The sequence below is a fragment of the Pinus tabuliformis genome, chromosome 9 (genome assembly GCF_031772625.1).
Source record: "Pinus tabuliformis cultivar Carrire ecotype Pingquan chromosome 9, CPIR1, whole genome shotgun sequence".
Lineage (NCBI taxonomy): Eukaryota > Viridiplantae > Streptophyta > Pinopsida > Pinales > Pinaceae > Pinus > Pinus tabuliformis.
In genome coordinates this window covers 69775774-69795592 of record NC_142307.1, presented here as the reverse complement: position 1 = coordinate 69795592, position 19819 = coordinate 69775774, and the positions used below count along the sequence as shown (strand labels likewise).

The 19819-nt window shown below is 38.8% G+C and overlaps 1 protein-coding gene across 4 annotated transcripts in view; it reads right to left on the bottom strand.

The window, feature by feature from the left end:
• The window catches only part of LOC149147150 (ribonuclease MRP protein subunit POP4-like), an 81592-nt gene extending 62690 nt beyond the window's left edge, over positions 1–18902 (bottom strand). Inside the window, exons 1-6 of one of the 4 annotated variants that reach the window (XM_089441137.1) lie at positions 18282–18902; positions 7331–7407; positions 6929–7230; positions 6329–6397; positions 6123–6181; positions 5818–5928 (exon numbers count right to left, since the gene is read on the bottom strand). In XM_089441137.1, the coding sequence (XP_089297263.1) occupies positions 5818–5928; positions 6123–6181; positions 6329–6397; positions 6929–7230; positions 7331–7407; positions 18282–18450 (787 nt within the window). In that variant the 5' untranslated portion in view covers positions 18451–18902. The remainder of the gene's footprint in view (positions 1–5817; positions 5929–6122; positions 6182–6328; positions 6398–6928; positions 7231–7330; positions 7408–18281) is intronic. The other 3 variants (XM_089441138.1, XM_089441139.1, XM_089441140.1) reach the window with 3 other exon arrangements.
• Positions 18903–19819: the final 917 nt, after the last annotated feature.

Genomic DNA, 19819 nt, shown 5'->3' with positions numbered 1-19819 from the left:
CAGAGATAAGCTACCATCGCTCGAGCTAGTCTATTTCCATTATGTATGTAAGCATCTTTCAGTACTTTGATATTAATGAAATGAAGATTTATTTATGCTGCATCTATGTGTTTATGTTTATATCTATATTCTGTTTCGTTCCTGCATAAGTCTGAATCAAGTTTGTTTAGGAGCTGCAAGGCCGAAATTGCAAATCGATGTTGCAGGTCGAGTAGCAGTGTTGTAGCTAGCAGGTCGAAGTTGCAATGTGCAGCAGTTTGGTGCAGATTCAAGAACAACTTCAGGAATGGTTGACTTGGTACTGGGAGAAGGACCTGGTCTAGGGATTGGGTCTTTGTATCTCATTTGAAGCAGATTCTAGGAAGAGAAGAATTTATGGGTTTTCTCCTTGGAGTGGTTTTGCCTTAGCTGAGAGCCTACATCTATGCCTCTTTTGTTGTTGTCGTATCTTGATATTGTTTGATGAAAAGATCTAACTAAAAGAACATAAAGAAGATAACTAAGATTCACAACCAAGTATCAAGGTCCAAGAAAATAAGTTTAATACGCTGCCACTTTACATTTTCTAACACATATGAACAAGTTGCAAACATTCTCATAAAGTCGTTGACAAAAGGCAAGTTTGTGGTTTTCAGAGACAAGTTCATAGTGGTGAAGAACACTTTCCTCGCTAAGAGAGAGTGTTGAGATTAGCTCGGACAAGTGTCTTCTACATTGGCTTAGTGTCTAGAATGTGGGAGAATGTTCATAAAATGGCCTCTAAAACATTACAAGTTTTAAAGTTAAAGTGACTTTTATGCATTATTTAATAGTTAATGTGATTTAAATGATTTAAGTTATGATAATGAGAGATTAAATCACAACCCTAGATCTTATTGGCCAAGGATTTAATCTGAGCCATTAGATCTTAGGTTTAAGTTACAATTTTTATAATGAGACATAAATTTCTAGGAAAGGAACATTTAAATTTTTTTACTTTTGCTCATTCTTGAGGAGAGAGAGAGGAGCATTGGAGGAAAAGGAGTAGCAATAAGGGGCATGAGTTCCAAGAGATTTGGCATGCAAACCTAGGAGAATATTCTAGCATTCAATACACAAAAATCAAGGCACCCTTGTACAGATTTAAAGGTTGAATCATTGCACAAAAATAGAGGCACCTCGCATAGATTTCGAGGTTGAGTCATTGCATAGAAATTGAGGCATCACCACACAAATTTAGAGGGAATTTATAGATGCCTATTCAAACCATACAAGCCATACACGAAATCAAGCACAGATTTCGAGAAGTTTGGCACAAAAATTGAGGTGGTGAAAGGGCATAGTTTTTGAGATAAGTATTGTATTTATTGCTAGAAATGTTTGTTGTAAACTCATTTTTCTGTAAGCCTATAATAAAATTTACTCTCTATTGGTTTTTCCAGGGGCATTGCACAAAAATTTCTATCTTTTATGTGATTGATTTTCTAGGTTTCCTCTCAATATTTGAACTAAACGATTCAATGTGTTTTCATTTATAAGTTCAGATAAATATGCATTTATGAATGAGCATTAAACTAAGAAAATTTATTGAATTTGAAAACCAGTGATTGGGTCAAAGAAAAAAATTTACATAGCCTATCGCCCTCCGTTGGGCCTCCATGTCCCACTACAACCTATCTGTGCCCCAGTTTCCACAAGCCATTTCCTCCATATGGCGACTGCTCTGGCCAACTACACTGCCCACATGTAGCGACTATGCGAGCTTCAGCCTGTATCGTGCCATACACACATTGATCTTCGTTTTCGTTTCCTTGTTGGGTTTGATTCATGCATGTGGTCACCCTTGTGCAACCCCTGACCTCCGCTATTAGCGTGTGCCCATGTTCGGCCACTATCTTCTTCTCACAGTTGTGCGTTGTACCTGCACTAATCCTTGGTCTCTGCCACTGTCGGTGTTGATACCCTGTAAACCCGTCTACCCAAGCGAGTTGTTATTTATTGCCTTGTGTGTTATCATTTGTTAGTCAATCAGCGGCTCTTGATTCTCGCGACTTCCCAGCCTATTCACCTACTAGGGGGTTGGGTCTCAATAGCATTGTCATGTCTGTCACCCACACCCATCATCACTTACATCCTTTTAAATTTTAATCTTTTACTCCTTTACCTACAATCAAAAATTTTGAATTCAAGCCCCTGCACTAAAAATAAATTGTGTTCGTATAATGGTAAAGATCTGAAAAGCCAAGATTCTTTCTACCTTAAAAAAAATGCATTATGCAATCATAGTTGAACCTAGCCCCTAGTGATCCTATACTAACCTGGCACCTTGAGATCAATTCTCAGAGTTTATTGCTTTAATACCATGTCAATTCTCCTGCAAACCTAGCACCCAACAATCCATTGACCTAGAAAATTAGAGATATATTGAATGCATGCACAACAAAGTTCTTAACATTAACTATTGGAAACAAAAATAACCAATCTAATAAAATGACACAACAAATTCTACCCAATCAAATCAATTCTTCTTTAAAAAAAATCAAAACCTACTTGGGCTCTTGTCCTAGGATAATGGCCCAACTGATGAAATTACATGTACAACAACTAGATCTGATCCTGCTAATCAAGCCCTCCTTTGCTAATCTAGATCTCCTTGTTGCCCCCTTCCTCAAACCAACACACTAGAGTATGAAAATCCTCACAAAGATGCCTCTCTCAATCTTGTGTTGTTGCATGATGTGTCTTCTCCCTCTCCTTAGCCTTGTTTTTATAACTTTTCATTGAGCTAATTCCCTAACCTTGATCTCCAAAGTGATTGAAAGCCAAGATTAGATCTCACCTCACTTAAGATCAAGGGTTGAGATAAAACATAATCATTAAAGTAAATACTTTACTTTTTCTAATGTTTATTTAGCTCAAGTAGCCAACATATTAATCATATGCTTTTCCTAAGATAAAACTTAGGTTAAGTTACAAATGCAACTAGCTCACACTAGAAAAAGTGTCTAAATCTTGGGTGACTTTCGCACACCTAGACACTAAGGCCTGTGCAAAAGTACCTTCCCAAGCTACAAACATCAACACAAATCAACCCTTGTAAAATATTAAAAGACAAACGCCTCAACTTTAACCTGTCCTTCTTCCAATCCTACCAAAAGATGATCAAGGAAGTACTAGGAGGGAATTCCTTATCTTCAAACCATGCCTTTAACAAATGAAAATGATCTCCTTTTATTATGCTCACCCCCAACAACTCTCCCATAAAATAATATTTCATTAGAAGGGCCCTAGAATCCTCTTAACGTGGAACACTCCCTTACTATTTTGTTTTAATTGGATAAGATGCTTTTACATAGGTCTGCACTACCATTTTTCATTTTTTGTGTTCATCAAATCCTCTTAAATCATGCATTTATTCTTCATTTGAGGGATTAATCTTGTCAATAATGCCACATGGCATTCCCTCATGCAAAGAACTTTCCTCCATATATATAAAATGCCTCAAACAAAGTGTTATCAGCCCAAAGCCCTCCTCAAAGGTGAAACACAACTCCAAATATGTATAAATGCGCCAAATAATACACTCCTCAACTCAAAGGGACCTAAAAGGTGATATACAGCTCCAAATGTGTGAAACATGCCTTCAACAATGTGTCTTTACCTCAAAGTCCTCTTTGAGGGTTAAAAACACCTCCAAATATGTGTTAGTTCCTCCATTAGGGTATTTCTCACCCTTTCTTGCCTTCAACATGCCCTCGCTACCTCCTAAAAAGAGATTTCAACATTAAATGGGCCTTTGACCATGCCAAGTGCAGTTTTAGTGACACACGGCACCTTTCTAATTAAGGTGTGCCTCCTTTCGCCTCTTTCCTTGGCACATGTTACGCTCTAGGGATCTTACAAGGTAGGGTAGTTTCTCCTTTGGGCCTTGTTTGACCCATACCTTGCCATAAGTCATACCTTAGACATCTTCTATGGTAGGGCATTCATTTTCTAAGTCTCCTTCTAGTTCACATCATCCATCCAAGTAGTCCCAAGCCCAAGTTTCAAGCTAGAATAGGGCATTCCATCAATGATGGTAATGTAGGCCATGAAAGCCATGCCCCCCAATATGTGTCAAATGTGGCCAAATGGAACCTCAAGATGAAAACTAATATGATCCCAAGAGGAGCAGATATGAGGTCATATCATATGCATTTAACCCCATACATGCCCCCTTTGGTGTCATACATGTACATTTAATCCCATATATGCCCTCCTTTGGGTTCATATCATATATATTTAGCCACATATATATGCCCTCCCCCCTCCAACAACCTATCTCTCCCAACCCCCACCAAGGGTCATATCAAATAAGCCTTGAAAACAACATCATCCACAAGCCAACAATACACCTCTATGAATTTTTTCTTCCCCTAGATGAAGGTGCTCAAACAAGATGCATGACCTCAAGTCTCTCCCTACAACTTGTAACTGCCATTGAACTCCAAGGATATTCTGCTATTCTAAGAGAGAGAAGAAAGCCCATGAAAATGCAAAATAAAACATGCATTTTCAAGGGGTAACACACATCATTGTTATGTATGTATAAATAAATAAATACACACACATACACATATATGTACAACTTGAGTGGACCTAATGGTCAAGAGCATGTATTTCCTTCTAAGAGGTTACAAGTTCAAATCCGAGGGGACAGAGTATGTACATCTTCATGGACTTTAACAGTCAAATTGTTGCATGGAGGTGGCTCCTTGTCCCACAAACAAGGGAGTCTCATACACCAATTTGATGTCGAGCTTGGTCGTGACCTTAAAATTAGATTATGATTATTTTATTAAGATATTAGGCTGATTTAAATGTTATTATATTTCTTTATATTTTTTATTTTTTTGCTAAACTATTCCATGTCAGCCTTCCAATATGCTACACATCTCCCTCATACTGAATTGAAGAACACACCTCTCAGCTCGATAATCATCAATACAATTGTGACAACAATTGAATTAAGTATACAGTTATATACCCCACAAAATCCACATTGACCTTAAGCCCACATGACAAGTTGATAGACAATTAAAACTCCAAGAAATAGAGAACGTGTATGCCTTGCGAATGTCTAGAGAATCTCTCGTACCTTTGGTTAAATCTTAAATTGTTCCACAAGATTATAATTAGAAGCTATAATTAAACCATCCAATCTTTAGACTCAATTAGAAAACAATACATGGTCCCATCCAAAGGGAAGGAGGTTTTTATTCCATGACAAGCTATTATAGAATAAATCAGCCATGTATTTTGTTTGTTTATTTGTACTAACCTTTGCTCCAACCTTGTTAAGTTCCCATTATCAATAAAGTAGCATTACTCGAATAGACAAAAAAGAGTGAAAACCAATGAACAAGGTAGTATTAGTTGTGTTACAAATGGTTATGCTTGATCTCTTTTTGATTATAGACTACGTAGCAAGAATGGACTTTCTAAAGGGTCTTTTCAGTTCTGACCATGCCCTAGTTTAAATTTTTTGTTCTTTAAGAAAAAGTAGCTCCAATATGTTCTTGAAAGTTGCGGTAGTTCCACCTTTATACTTTCTTACATGTCAGAAAAGCAATTGCAACGAGTTCAAACAGAGTATGTTCTATGCTAATGATCAATTCCCACAGCTCAACAAAGCAACTGCCTGTAGAGAAAACTGACTCTCATGGAGAACTTGAAAAAAGGAGGTTGTCTTCCCAATGTAGAATCATTCATGCAAATGACTAAGGATAATACCACCAAGTGTACCTCGAAATTTATTTTCTGAGGTGAGGATTCATGCAAAATAGCTAAGAATAATACCAAGTGTACCTCGAAATTTATTTTCTGAGGTGAGGATTCCAAATGTGTTCGTGGTTTCTCGAACCATGATGCCTTGTACTCCTATAAAGCTTTTGTTTTTACTTTCAACAACTGCCATCCACAAAATAAATAAATAAATAGATAGAAAGACCAATAGTAAATTATGGAATCAGACTGCTATGCTTTATTGATGTGGCCTTTAGTTTGATAGACATGCAGTAAGATGTAACTGTTATTTCTAAAAATACTAATACTGCACAAATGTCCCTGCAGCTTTGAAATTAAAAAATATTTCATTTGAATACCAGCTAAAATGGCCCCATGAAAGTCTGCCGCCAGAAGGCACTGCTCAATACTCCTTTTCCTGAAACAACTACTGCCTGTCAGTTCAGGTCAAGAGCCCAAGTGAGATGTTTGACTTGGTACTAGTAGTCCATCTAGCATTCTAGTTGTTGATTTTATATTTCTGTCTTGTATGTCTAGATCACAATCAACAAATGTTGAAGCTTACCTGCAATTTCTGAGGAGTTCTCCTATGTACTCTTTCCACATTTCGTGCATTGGCAAAAGCATATCATACCTACAAGTGTTTCAGCAACGTTTAGGAAATATGGTTAAAACCTAATAATCATGAGAGAATGTCTGTCTTGTCTGAAATAAAACACAACTGTTAGATTAGCTGTAAACATTTATTTTATAATTTTACCATGTACGATATAATTCATTAAGAATATGCATATACAACTGTAACAAGGCATAATTTTCCATGCAGACAGATCCTATGTGAACATAAATGCTCCTATGTCTCCAGTGTAAAAAGCGTATCTTTCAAGTTTATCGTCCAATAAAGAATACACATCTTAGAACACCCTTGATTTTTTCAAAAGAGACTTCTCTGCTCAATTGATGCCAACTATACTCTATAGTAAACCATTTACGTGCTTCTAACAGAGAATACTGACTACAGAAAAATTAGGAAAGTTACAAATGACCCAGACCTGTGTTCTGTTACACAAACGAAATATAAATAAGTTATTGTGAGATGGGCGATCATAAAATGATAGAACATAAGCAGGAAGAGAGGTCTCTCGATTAAGAAAATAACAATCACCTTTGATACTTCCTGGGAAAGTCGAAAGATCCACATTGACGATGCTGTCGCATAGACATATGTTTCCGTGAACGCTTTCCACGACTGCGTAGAGCCCTAAGACGTGCCTTTGCAGAAGCATTGCCTTGGATAACATGATTTTCAAGATGAACAAATTTATCCTGTAAATTGGTGTCTGATGCACCCCTCATATAATTACTAGCATCATCACCACTTCTAAAAATATCATGTAAAATGCCTTTGATGGTATCACCTCCTACTCTTTCCTCGTGACTCTGGACCAAATTTTGAATCAATACTTTCTGTGATAGTAATATAATAAATTAAAAATATTAACAGAACTAACTACCATCTGAGCTAATAAAAATGAATACAAGTATCAAAATTGAAATAGAACCATACCTGTGAATTGGAGCAAAGCAAATTTTCATGTATAGGCTGCAATAATTGGTTGTATATAGGATCATTTGCTTCAGAATCTAGAAATAATAGCATAAAATTAGACATAGCAAAGAGATTATTTGTTTTAAAGCCAAATTATTGATTGCACAAAATAAGCCACTATATGCCATATATTATCTTGCATAGTGTTGATGTTTGTAGCTTGGCCAGGTACTTCTGCACAGATCTAAGTGTCTAGGCATGCAGAAGTTGCATAATACACCCTTAACCTTAGCAGTTACTCTACAGATTAAAGTAGTTTCTTTAATAAGATAAAGTGGGTTAATCTAATGAAATACAAAGGTTTTGCATTAGTTAATTAGATGAATCTCAACCATGGATCTCAACCGATGTGAGATCTAATCTCAACCATCAATCACTTTGGAGATTGGAGTTATGGATTCAGTTATAACTCAAAGCTTATAAAAGAAAGGCTAGGCCAAGGGAGAAAACATACAAGACATCTTGAGCACAAGGCACACTGAGAGAGAGATCTTAGGTGGAGAAGGACCTCCATTCAAGAGTGTTGAGTCTGAGGAAGGTGCAAAGAGCAGCAAGGGAGATCCAGATCAACAAAGACAGATTGAAGGACATGTCTAGGGCTTGCTCAGTTGGATCAGATCCAGGTTCATTATTGTGTATGTAATTTCCTCAGTGGGCCATTTTCCCAATAAGAGAGCCCGAGTAGGTTCTGAATTATTAATGAAGAACTATTTGATTGGACAGGATATTTGTGTGTGCTTATGTGATTGAGATTGGTTATTTAATTTGCTTCCGTTGAATGTTTAAGTTAGAACTCTAGCCATGTTTTTATTCAGTAGATCTAATATGCTAGAAAATAATAAACCAGATGATAGGGTTAGGAAATTTAGCACATAGAAATACAAAATATGTTCCTGTACAAGCAAGCTATGCCTAGACCTCAATAACCCATCCCTGTATTTCATCTGCTGACATGTACTCTGCATCTTGGGGTAGTTGATACATGTGTGGTCAACAATCCCAAGAGTACAAATTTCACATTAACATACACAGATGTTAATTGGGCAGGTAGCATTGATGATAGAAAAAGCACTAGTGGGAGTGCATTTTTCTTAGGAGATTGCCTTGTATCTTGGTCAAGCAAAAATCAATCATCAATTTCTCTTTCTACAGCTGGCATTGAATACATAGCAGCAGCAAACTGTTGTACCCACGTTCCCTAAATGAAACAAACTTTACAGGACATCAAAGTGGAATATGATTAGCCCATTGTTATTTTATGTGACAACACTAGTGCAGTCAATATGTCAAAAAATCCTGTCATGCACTCGAAAACAAAGCATATTCCAATCAAGTATCATTTCCTCATAGAACAAGTCGTCAAGCAAAATGTCAAAGATGGAATATATTGGCACCAAAGAACATATTGTTGACATCTTTACCAAACCTCTGCCCAGAGAAACTTTTGAATATCTTAGGCAGAAGTTGGGAGTGATCTCTCCTTTATCTCAGTAAAGGAAGTGCTTGCAGAGGATTTGAACGAGTGATATTGCAAGTTTGCTAAATATTGAAGAGAAAGAGAAAAGTGTTTAACAAGTTACGTTTAGAGAGGAAAATTGTGGAGGCCAAGAACCTGAGTGAGGGGGTCAAGATTTGGAGAAAGAGGGGTCGAGATTTGGAGAAAGAGGGGCTGAAAATTTGAGCATGCCAAAACCGTGAGAGGGGAGGACCAAGTTCCAACTGAGGAGAGGTCGAGACTTGGAGGCCAAATTTACTAGTCAAACTGAGAATTCCAGGGTGCATCCATACAATCAGAAGGAGGTTGAAACTTGCAGGTACAGGCCAAGAATTTACCAGGTCCGAGTTGTCCTCTAGAGATTGATTTTTCTCTATGCCGAAAAACCAGCAGATCATTTCTAGGTTCAAACAATTGTTGTAATTTCTATGTTTTTCTCTGTAGATCTAGACCCTAAATTTTCCAAATAAATCAATGTGAAGGAAGCTGAGATTGGGCAGATTTATGTGTTGTTTATGACTGAATTTTCAAAGTAAAATATCAGTGTGTTTATTTTCAACAGTTCAAAAAATTAGTTTACTGGTTAAATAAATGTCTAGGTATAGAATAATGGTTGTGTGAAATAGACTAGACCTAGTATTTAACATGGTATCAGAGCGGCCTTAAGCTCTATAAAGAGTGAAATCAGTAGCACAAAGGTTTACAGCAGCAGATTTTGATTTTTCAGGGAAAGGGTTTTGTAGTTGAGGGTTTGATATAGGAAAATGTCTTCTACCAAGTTGAGGTATGAAGGCTGACTAGAAGGGGCATTGAATTTAAGTCCATGGAAGGAGAAAATATTGTTGATTGTCATGGAGAACAATCTATGGGAGTTTGCAGAAACTAAAGTTACACATCTTACAAATGCTACAGCATTGGCTGCCCATGATTTGAAGAATGTGAAAGTTAGGTGTGTCATCATGGATGTGGTGAAGGATCATGTGATCCCTCACCTATCAGGAAAGAAGAGTGCCAATGAGATGTGGACCACTCTGATGAATTTATACCAGAGTGATAACCAAAACCAGAAAATGGTGTTAAGGGAAAAGTTAAGGAACACCAAGATGACTAGATCAGACACAGTGGCATCATATCTCACTAGGATTCAGCAAGTTCAAGATGAGCTTGGAGTTGTTGAGGTAGCCATGTCAGATGAGGATCCTGTAAGGATAGTCTTGAGCGGGTTCAAAGAACAATGGGTTGCCTTTGTGACAGGTGTTCTAGCATGAGAGAAACTTCCTGATTCGGCCAAACTGTGGGATGACTTCACTCAAAGGGAAATCTAGGAGTCATTGTCTGGCAAACAATGTAAAAGTGGGGATGAGGAGCCTGGAGAACCCTGCACTTGCCAATTAGGCAAGGAAGGGCAAGACGAAGGCCAAACAGAACCTAGGTGGAGGAGCTACTTCACAAGCTCACAAGAAGAGGGACATGAGCAAAGTGAAATGCTTTGCATGTCAAAAGTTTGGCCACTTTGCAGATCAATGTCCGAACAAGAAGGGCAAGGGAAAGGCACCTGTGGCAGCATCTACATAGATGGATGTGTTGGCCACCAAGTTTGAGAAAAAGTTCTCAATGGTGTCTTGCTTTTCTTGCACTGTTACAAAAGGGATGTGGTTCGTGGATGGTGGAGCATTCCACCACATGACGAGATCTTGAGATCTCTTCACTAGTATGGCAAAGAAGCATAAAAACCTACACGTGGAGCTTCATGACAATGCCAATTATGCAGTAGAGAGAGTGGGAACCATACAGTTTTAGTTGGATTTTGGAAGTCCAATGGAGGCGAATGAGGTATTGTATATGTTGAACACACAAAAATAATAGACCAATTTAGATAAATCGTGTGATGCATATTATTCACAAGATATACATATTAATGCACTATTTTTTCACCCATGGTTTCATTTTCCAAGAGGTCTCTTAGCCTTCTCGTGACTCTTGGCCTTCACTTCAGGCTTTTCACCTTCCACTCAAGTGAATGTGCAAAATTTACATACCCCAAGAATTATGTTTCCAACATTCCCCCCTTTAATCCAAAGGGGTGTATGTGAGTCCAAAAAGGGAGCTGAAATACACAAGTGGATAACAGCCAATGGCTAGATGGCCTCTCTAAAATGGTGGTTTAAGGAAGACCACAAACCAAATTAAGTAGCAGAAGCCAAAGTCTTCTACCGGTGGAGGTTTAAGGCTAATCACCAACTCTAGAACGTGGCTCAAAGCAGTTCCAGGAACAATTTTGAATCTGGCTAGATGCTAAAGTCTTTTGCAAAGTGGAAGTGCTCCCTGATGATGGTTTAAAGATGACCACAAACTGATGAGTTGGTCAGTATAAGACAAAGTATTCTACGATGGTGGTTGATGGCCAGCTACCAACCAAATCATGCTCATGGAACATGAGTCTATCTCTAGCTACAACTATGACTCTAGCTCTAGGCTTTAGCTGCAGGCTCTAGTTCAGGCTGTGGCTCAAGCTCGCTTGATATAATTTCGAATATAGTAGTTGACTATCAATTCCCCCCTTGTCAAATATAAGGTGAGAAGATGAAGATATATCCACTACAAGACGTGTCAATGATCGAGAATGAACTATGAGGTATAACTGATATATCTTCTTGGTTGTTGAAGACCATTGCCAAGAAGCGATCCATTCAAGGTGAATCTTTGCTCTTGCAGGGGTCTTGTGTCTGGAATATTTGTCTAAATAATGAGTATGTTTTCCACAATGCTCACAAGGGTGAAGATCAAAACACTAATCTTTCACGTGGTTGATCCAATCACAATGTTGGCATCTAAGAATCTAAAGTGGTTGTGGAAAAGGAGCAAGAGAAGATGAGTTGTCCTGAAGAAATCCAACACTCTAAAACTAGATTGGTTTGGAGTAGTCCGGAATGTGAAAGGTCACACCCTTTCATATCTAAGACAAATTTTGTGCTTGTTGTTAATGACTTCTTCCCAAGGTCTAATAATGGGCTTGGGAAGTGCAAGCAAAACCTTTGTATCTTCCTGTGAATTTGCTCCTGAAGTGGCATCACTGATCTGATCAAGTGCTAGTTGCTGATGGGAATCAATTTCAAACAAAGAATTGTTCTGAACAAGAACCAGTTTAGAATGTCTATTCCTTTGTTGTAGTTCATCATGTTGGAGCTAAAGATTTAAGCTGCAGAAACTCAATCTTGTCTTGTGCATTTTGTAAACACGTCTGAATATCAGTGAGAGTTGCCTTGCTAATTTTGATTGTGTTATGAACAATAAAGAGTGTTAGACTGTTCAACAACTCTAATAATCCATCAAGTTTGGCCATTTTCTCAAGCTGGCAAATAAACGGTATTCGCTTCAACCGAAAACGCACCACTACATCAAATGAGTGATATCCAAGTCTTTATATCACTCTTGAAGTTTATATATTCAAGAAATATAACACGGAGTCTTCATCATTTTCACTTTTTTCTTCTTCTAGTGTAACAAAGAGATAACTCTATGCAACTTGCCTACCATGGCCACCTTCTTTTCGGGATTGGATATTTTCCTGCTTGATGATATGACTCGATCTACTTGATGATATGAAAGATGCAATGCTCTTGTTCTCCAAATAACAAATGAAAATAGAGTGCATTTATGATAAGATAGCATTTACAATATGCTATTGAATATCATGGAAACCATAAATGAAGCCATAATTAACAATTGCATGTCACGATTTCAAGGCATGCTTGGCTCTAATGCGCTTCAATAAATTTGTATAGATCATAAACCAGATAGAAGGATTGCTCACCATGATAAGTGCCAACATAACACCTCTCCAGAATCCCAAAGGTTCAAATTCATCATAAAGCTTTTGCACCACATGAACTATTCCATAATAGTGAACTTCTATCAACCGTGGCACACTTATATCATTTTCAGCAATTAGTGGAAGCTCACTAATGGGATCTAAAGGTTCACCATCCTTTGTTGTCTTATGTGTCTTTGTATGAGTATGCATACATGTAACGACAACCCATATTAGATTTATCAACCTTACATTTAAACACCCAAATAATATTGCAACAAGAAGAGAAGAAAGCATTCCAACTGACCCATCTCCTGCACCCTTTTTCTTACAATTGAGTGCAATGTTCTCTACTTTGCCTCTAAATATTTGACAAAAAATAATAACATACACTCTGAGATGTTGCAATGCCCATTAAAGAAGGCATAAGCCCACCATATTTGAAATATGGGAGAGCTCCGGAGGGTTCAATATACGCTAAGTTGCATACAAAATGCAAAAAGTGTGCTTCTTAACGCTAGACGAGAAAACCCTCGCCCGATACTTGAAGGAGAAGCCTTGTTGCAACGTATGAACAAGTATGGTCTCTTGCCCAACACCCAAAACAAGATCGATTGCATCCACACACAGGGGACAATGGAAAATTTGAAGGAAAATGCTCTTATTCCTTCAATGATGTTGTATTTCACTCCAACTCTAGTGAGGAAGCGCGCAGGCTATCCAGAGGCTCCATGGGAAAACATTATCACGACCATAAAACTTCCTTGGTGAATCCCTTAGTAACAGCTACAGTGCAGTTAGGGAAAGCCCTAGCTATCGCAATACGAGACTCTAAGGATTTTCATTTTGGTCTATTTCAATTTCATAAAGAGCGATGGTTTGGGGATTCATAGGAAAAGACTTACGAGCAAGAGTTAATACCAATGCCACAGAGAGATAGATACTAGCATCAAACGAGGAGTGTAGAAAAAGTAATGCTCATGCCAAGGGAAGTGATACATGGGAGAGAGTAACGCCAAATGCTCTGATACTCATTAACTAGAATTCTTCAGACTTAGAAATCCCTAGCACAGGGCAGAAAAGGAGTTAAAAAATACCTTTCGTAGAGATGACAGAGAACGAATAGAGCAACAAAAAGAGATGGCAAAACTAGTAAAGCTATAAGCATAGAAAGGAGTTACACTAAGCAAGGGAAGAAGCGCCTAAACTTGGCTCTGATACCACTGTTGAACACACCGAAAAATAAGAGACCAATTTAGATAAATCATGTGATGCATATTATTCACAAGATATACATATTAATACACAATTTTTTGACCCTTGGTTTCATATTCCAAGAGGTCTCTTGGACTTCTTATGGCTCTTGGCCTTCGTTTGGGGCTTTTCGCCTTTCACTCAAGTGAATGTGCCAAATTTACATAACCCCAAGGATTATGTTCCCAATGGCATGCACCAAGGCTTGAGAAAATTCACTCTCAGTATCTACTATGGAAGACAAGGGTTTTGAGGTTGACTTTACAAGTGGACAGGTACTTGTCAAGTTGAGGGGATCTGAACTTAGCTCAAGTAGAGTGATTGGAGGCAGTGAGGGTAACATGTACTTGTTGATAGCACAACTGGTATGAGCCCTAATACAACCTATGTGAGTTGTGGCACAAGAGGATTGGTCACTTACACTATACAGCTTTACCATTGTTACAAGAGATGGTCACTGGTCTTCTGGAGTTCAGTGTAGAGCAAAATGGAGAGCGCAAGGGATGTGCACTTGGCAAGTATGCCAAGGATGCTTTTCTAAGCAAAGAGAGCATGTCCAAGGGTGTGTTGGATGTGAGAGAGCGCAAGGGATGTGCACTTGGCAAGTATGCCAAGGATGCTTTTCTAAGCAAAGAGAGCATGTCCAAGGGTGTGTTGGATGTGAGAGAGCGCAAGGGATGTGCACTTGGCAAGTATGCCAAGGATGCTTTTCTAAGCAAAGAGAGCATGTCCAAGGGTGTGTTAGATTTGATACATTCAGATGTGTGTGGTCCCATGTCAGTGGAGTTTGTGACTAGCTATTGTTATTATGTTATATTCATAGATGATTCTCCATAAGGACTTGGATTAAATTCCTAAAGACCAAGGATGAGGTCTTCCGTCAATTTCAAGAGTTTAAGGCTCTTGTGGAAAACCAGACGAGGAGGAAGATCAAGATCCTGAGGTCGAATAATGGGAGCGAATTTACCCCCAACGACTTCAAGAATTTCTACAAGGAAGCAGGGATTAAGGAGGAGCTGAGAGTGCCATATAATCTGCAATAGGATGGAGTGGCAGAGAGGAAAAACAGGGCGATCATTGGGGCAACCAAGGCTATGATCCATGATAAGGATCTGCCTATGTCACAATGTAAGGTGTGGACGAATATAGTTGAGGAAGCAGCTATCAACAACTACAAGCCTCAACCAAGATGCTACAAAAGAGGAAGGTGTTTCAAACTTTCAGATAACAGAAGTAATGATGACTTTGTGGAATTGGATGATTTAGAGATCTCAGATTTTGAGCAGGAGTTTGAGAAGGTTGCGACAAAATTAGAGGACTGTAGTTCACCTCTCCCTTCTTTACTATGTGTTGTATCCATTGTTTTACAAAACGGCCGAATCGACTCCGACTCGGCCGAGTCGAACCGAGTCAAAGGCCTGGGGAGTGACTCGGCCAGCTACCCGGTTCGGTTGACCGAGTCACATATGACTCAGCCGAGTCATATGTGACTCGGTCAACCCGGCCGGGTAGCTGGCCGAGTCACTCCCCAAATCACAATATAAGTGTTATTACTGAAGGTGAAGATTTGCTGAAGGTGTATAGTGTTATTACTGTTGCCAAAGTTTCACGGTCATAGTCACATATCAAAGTAAAGGTTGTCTCGTTGTCAATACTAATAGGTCACTGTCTCACAATATAGAAGTCACTGGTGTCAAATTTCAATAGGGTGACTGCTAGTGCTAATGCTGTCACATACCAAGGGCATTGTGATGTCATGTAGATCAATGGTATTGTCTAAAGGTAATGTCAACATGAACATCCAGTCATACATCCATGCAATGCATCTATATCATGTCAACTTTATTATATACTACCATACTATTGATAGTGTCATTGTCACTGTACTCAGAACTTACTCCTGTAGAGTTGTAGTGACTGTGAAACCAGGGTATTGATAGTGACTACGGTAGAGTCAATATTTAGACCTAAACCTTCACATGTGATGGATCAAAAGTTACAGAAGAGAAGGCTGCATCTTCTGTCTATCACAGTATGGACAATAATGTTTATGAAAATACTCATATCAACAATACAAACCCTTTCAGAAATTTTGATCAAGGATCCAAAGATCAATGCACATGTATGTGCTCCACCACCATACTGTTACCAAGACTTCTTCAATCACCTTAATGCTGCAAACAATAGGACTGGTTAATTGTGTAACTTTTACATGCTGCTGTAGGATGAAGAGTCACCAACAAAACTGTTAATGCAAACATTGTCATAACCTCAACAGAACTCATACTTAGCATGTGCAATGAACATGGAGATTCAAGCATTTTATGTGACTGCTCAAGATTATAGTTCCAGGTAGCTTCAATGGAGCCACAGATACTTCATAATACATATGTGGTCTAGAAGAAAGGGCCAAGCACCTTCAATAAATTCCAAAACTGTCTTCACCCACTGTGTGTTTGGAAACATGAATGAAAATCTTTAAAATTATGTTTAAAATATTTAAAATTATGTTTTTTAATAAAAAAATAAATATTTAATGTATTTTTTACAACGACCGAGTCATTGAAATCGAGCCGGCCGAGTCATTACCGAGTCGGAGTCGGAGTCGGAGTCGATCCTCGGCCGAGTCGGAGTCGGAGTCGGAGTCGTAAAACATTGGTTGTATCTGCTTTAAGAGGGGCAGTGATCAGTGTTTGGAAGGTCATGCAAAACTTAATGCCTTAGATGATCACGAGAATAAGGACAGCTTATGCTGTTTGCCCCAATGAAAGCCTGATCATGAATCATAGCTTCTACTCGAGAGTGTGACAATTACACAAGTCAACTCAACCTTATACTCGATTTAGAGACCAATTTGGCACTGAACCGACCAAGCCAATACATGACTCAACCACTTTGGAAAGAGGGACAATGATCAGTGTTTCGAAGGTCATAACCGCAAAACTTAATGCCTTAGATGATCATGAGAATAAGGACAGCTTACACTGTTTGCCCCAATGAAAGCCTGATCATGAATCATAGCTTCTACTCGAGAGTGTGACAATTACACAAGTCAACTCAACCTTATACTCGATTTAGAGACCAATTTGGCACTGAACCGACCAAGTCAATGCATGACTCAACCACTTTGGTACCAAGCCAATCCCACTTGGCCAAGTTAGTCTAGGACCCCACTGCAATGCATTGTTTAGGATAAAGTTAATTTTTCTTAAATACCTAAACCCTAATTCCTACCACCCTAAACCCTACAAAGCTATGAAAGCCAAAAACTTGGAGTAGGCCAGTAACTCGTAGCATGATTTTTGGGCTCTAAAGGCCATTTCGAGCTTCGCTGATTATGTATTTTTTTTATTATACATTGCACTCAGTACCATTTTGATATGTTCACCTTTATATGGTTTATAGATGAGCAGATTCTGCATAGTTTGTCTCTAATAGTTTGAAATCATGGTTTGGAGATTGGAATATTTAAAATAGTTTTTTCATTTAATTTTTAAAAAAATTATGTAGTTTTTAGCAAACCAAGTCATTAAATTTAAATCAGTCCGAGTTGACACTTGGCCGATTCCAAGGCCAAGTCTGAGTACATTGGGTTTGATATGTACACTGGAAACTGCAGGAATGGAGTTCGAAAAGGGTGCGGAAGGCTGCATTAAACAAAAGCAGGAAGATGTCTCACAAGTCAACCTCAGAACCAACGATCAACAGAAGTGGGAGCATGCTAATGGAGTAACGGGTCACACAGTAGCCAAAGTCGGGCCAAAGGACATCGCCAGCGGAATCCTGGACGGCATCTGGGGAGAAAAGGCCGTCGGGAAAGGTCGAATTCGTTGAGACTGCTCCTTCGTGGATGTCTAATCTAGTATTTCTTTTGGTATTGGATATTTTGATGGATATTCTGATTCAGAATTTATTCCGTATAAAACTGAATTCGGGAATAAGTTGAACCTGTAGCAAAAAGTCCAGCGATAAATTTGAGCAGAATCTGATCCAATTTTCAGGAATAGCAGATTTCAACTGTGATCCAAGTTCTACAGATGGTGGAACGTTGCCCAGGGTTTTTACCCCATGACGCTCAAAAAACCCATCAGGATTTCAAATCAATCTAAACTATGACTACTGGACCGCTACTTGGATTCGACGAGGGAAGTTTGCTACAGGTTTAGTTCGCTCCCCGGATTTGGATTCATATATGGTAAGGTAGTTATTAACCGTGGGTGGTTGTGATTTTTCCTGTATCTCCTTCTTAATGCCCTGTATGTAAATATTGTTTACATCTAATAGCAAAACGGATGCATTTTATTTCAAAAAATTGAAAATAAAGAAGAAACGGTCATACAGATTCACACCTTGCGACTTTGAATGCCGGGTGAAAACCCGAGATGCTGCTGATCGAGCGGGCAATGCAGCTGGTGACTTATCTGAACCTTCAGAGGATAGTCTTTGCTCGAGAGCCTTAACGCGACTCATTTTCGTCTCTGATATGCTATCATCCCCACACTCTGTTTTCGACGCCATCACTCACTCCTTTATAAACCCTAAACCCTCAGCTGTATGGATTGTTTCAGGAAACATGTACCCTCAATTATTATGCCAAAGGCATGTTTAAGGGAAAAGTTCTGCTGAGAACTTGGTCGTTCAAAACCGCTAGTTATAATTTACCACTATCCGCTAGCTGTCTTAGAGAGGTAACTTGAAATCCGATATCTTACAGTAGAATCTGTCGATGGACACCGAAAAAACTCTTGATTTCAAGTGAATTGAACGCAGAATTTCTGAGGTTTAGGTTCGCACCGAGATCGATCTAATTCAGCGTTCCTTTCATGCAAAGATTCATTCAATTACAAACAATCGAAGCTCAAATAAACATTCAGGGCTCCTTCGTTGCTAGATACAAGTAGTGAACTGTGTTAAACATCGTGCACGTTCCCTCCGACTGCCCTGTCCGAGAATGGAAAGAGCTAACCCGCCATCTCCAGGGTATTTAATGTCCAGAGATATACACGTCGGTTAACGCGATAAGACGGTTTCGGCATTAACTAATATTTTGACTTTCGAGCTAACCGGCGTGTATATCCCAGGCATTAAATACCCTAGAGATGGCTGGTTAGCTCTTTCCGTCTCAGAATAAGGTCAGGACTTCCGACTCGAGGATGGTGAGGCCTCCCAGACATCTTTTTAATTCACGTGAACATGACAACATTCTAGTTTTGTTAGTCTTAATTGACGTGAATATATGTTCGTGCTTCAGTTAGCATGGGTTAGGAATGCTAGATATTTTACATTTGGAAAGTGTTTGATAATTTAATTTATATGAGGTTGCGTAGAATTTAAAATATATACATATTATAGTGAAATGGTAATTTGTTGGAGTAAATGAAGTGAGGTTTAAAATCAAGTTAGTGGTTGTCACTATAATGTCATGAGTATATCTCAAAAATGTATGACTTATGACTTATTAGAGTATACATCATTGGATAAAGTGTCGAAACACTGGAGGTTATCGCAGGTCTTTCACCGTATCTACACCTATCTGCAAATCTTAAAAATTGTAAGCTTTGTCCATGTAAAAAGAAACGCTGACATGTTCGCTGATTGTTTGGCGAATGAAGAAGTGACTAATAAGGAAAGGGAAGCTCGGCAAGTTTGGGAGTTGTTACCCCCAGGTAAATTGTTAGAGCACTGTCTCTGTCAGGCTGCCAAAGATACGGAGCAATGGATTGACAGGATGGATCGAAGAGGATCAGGAGACAGGCGGCAGGATAGAGAAACCTAAATTGTTTGCCTGTTGTTTGGCAGAAGTCCGAAGATTGTGTTGGCATTAGTATTCCATTGGATTTGAGTGGAAGGTTGGGATTAGCGGAGGATGACCAAGGATGCAGTGGCG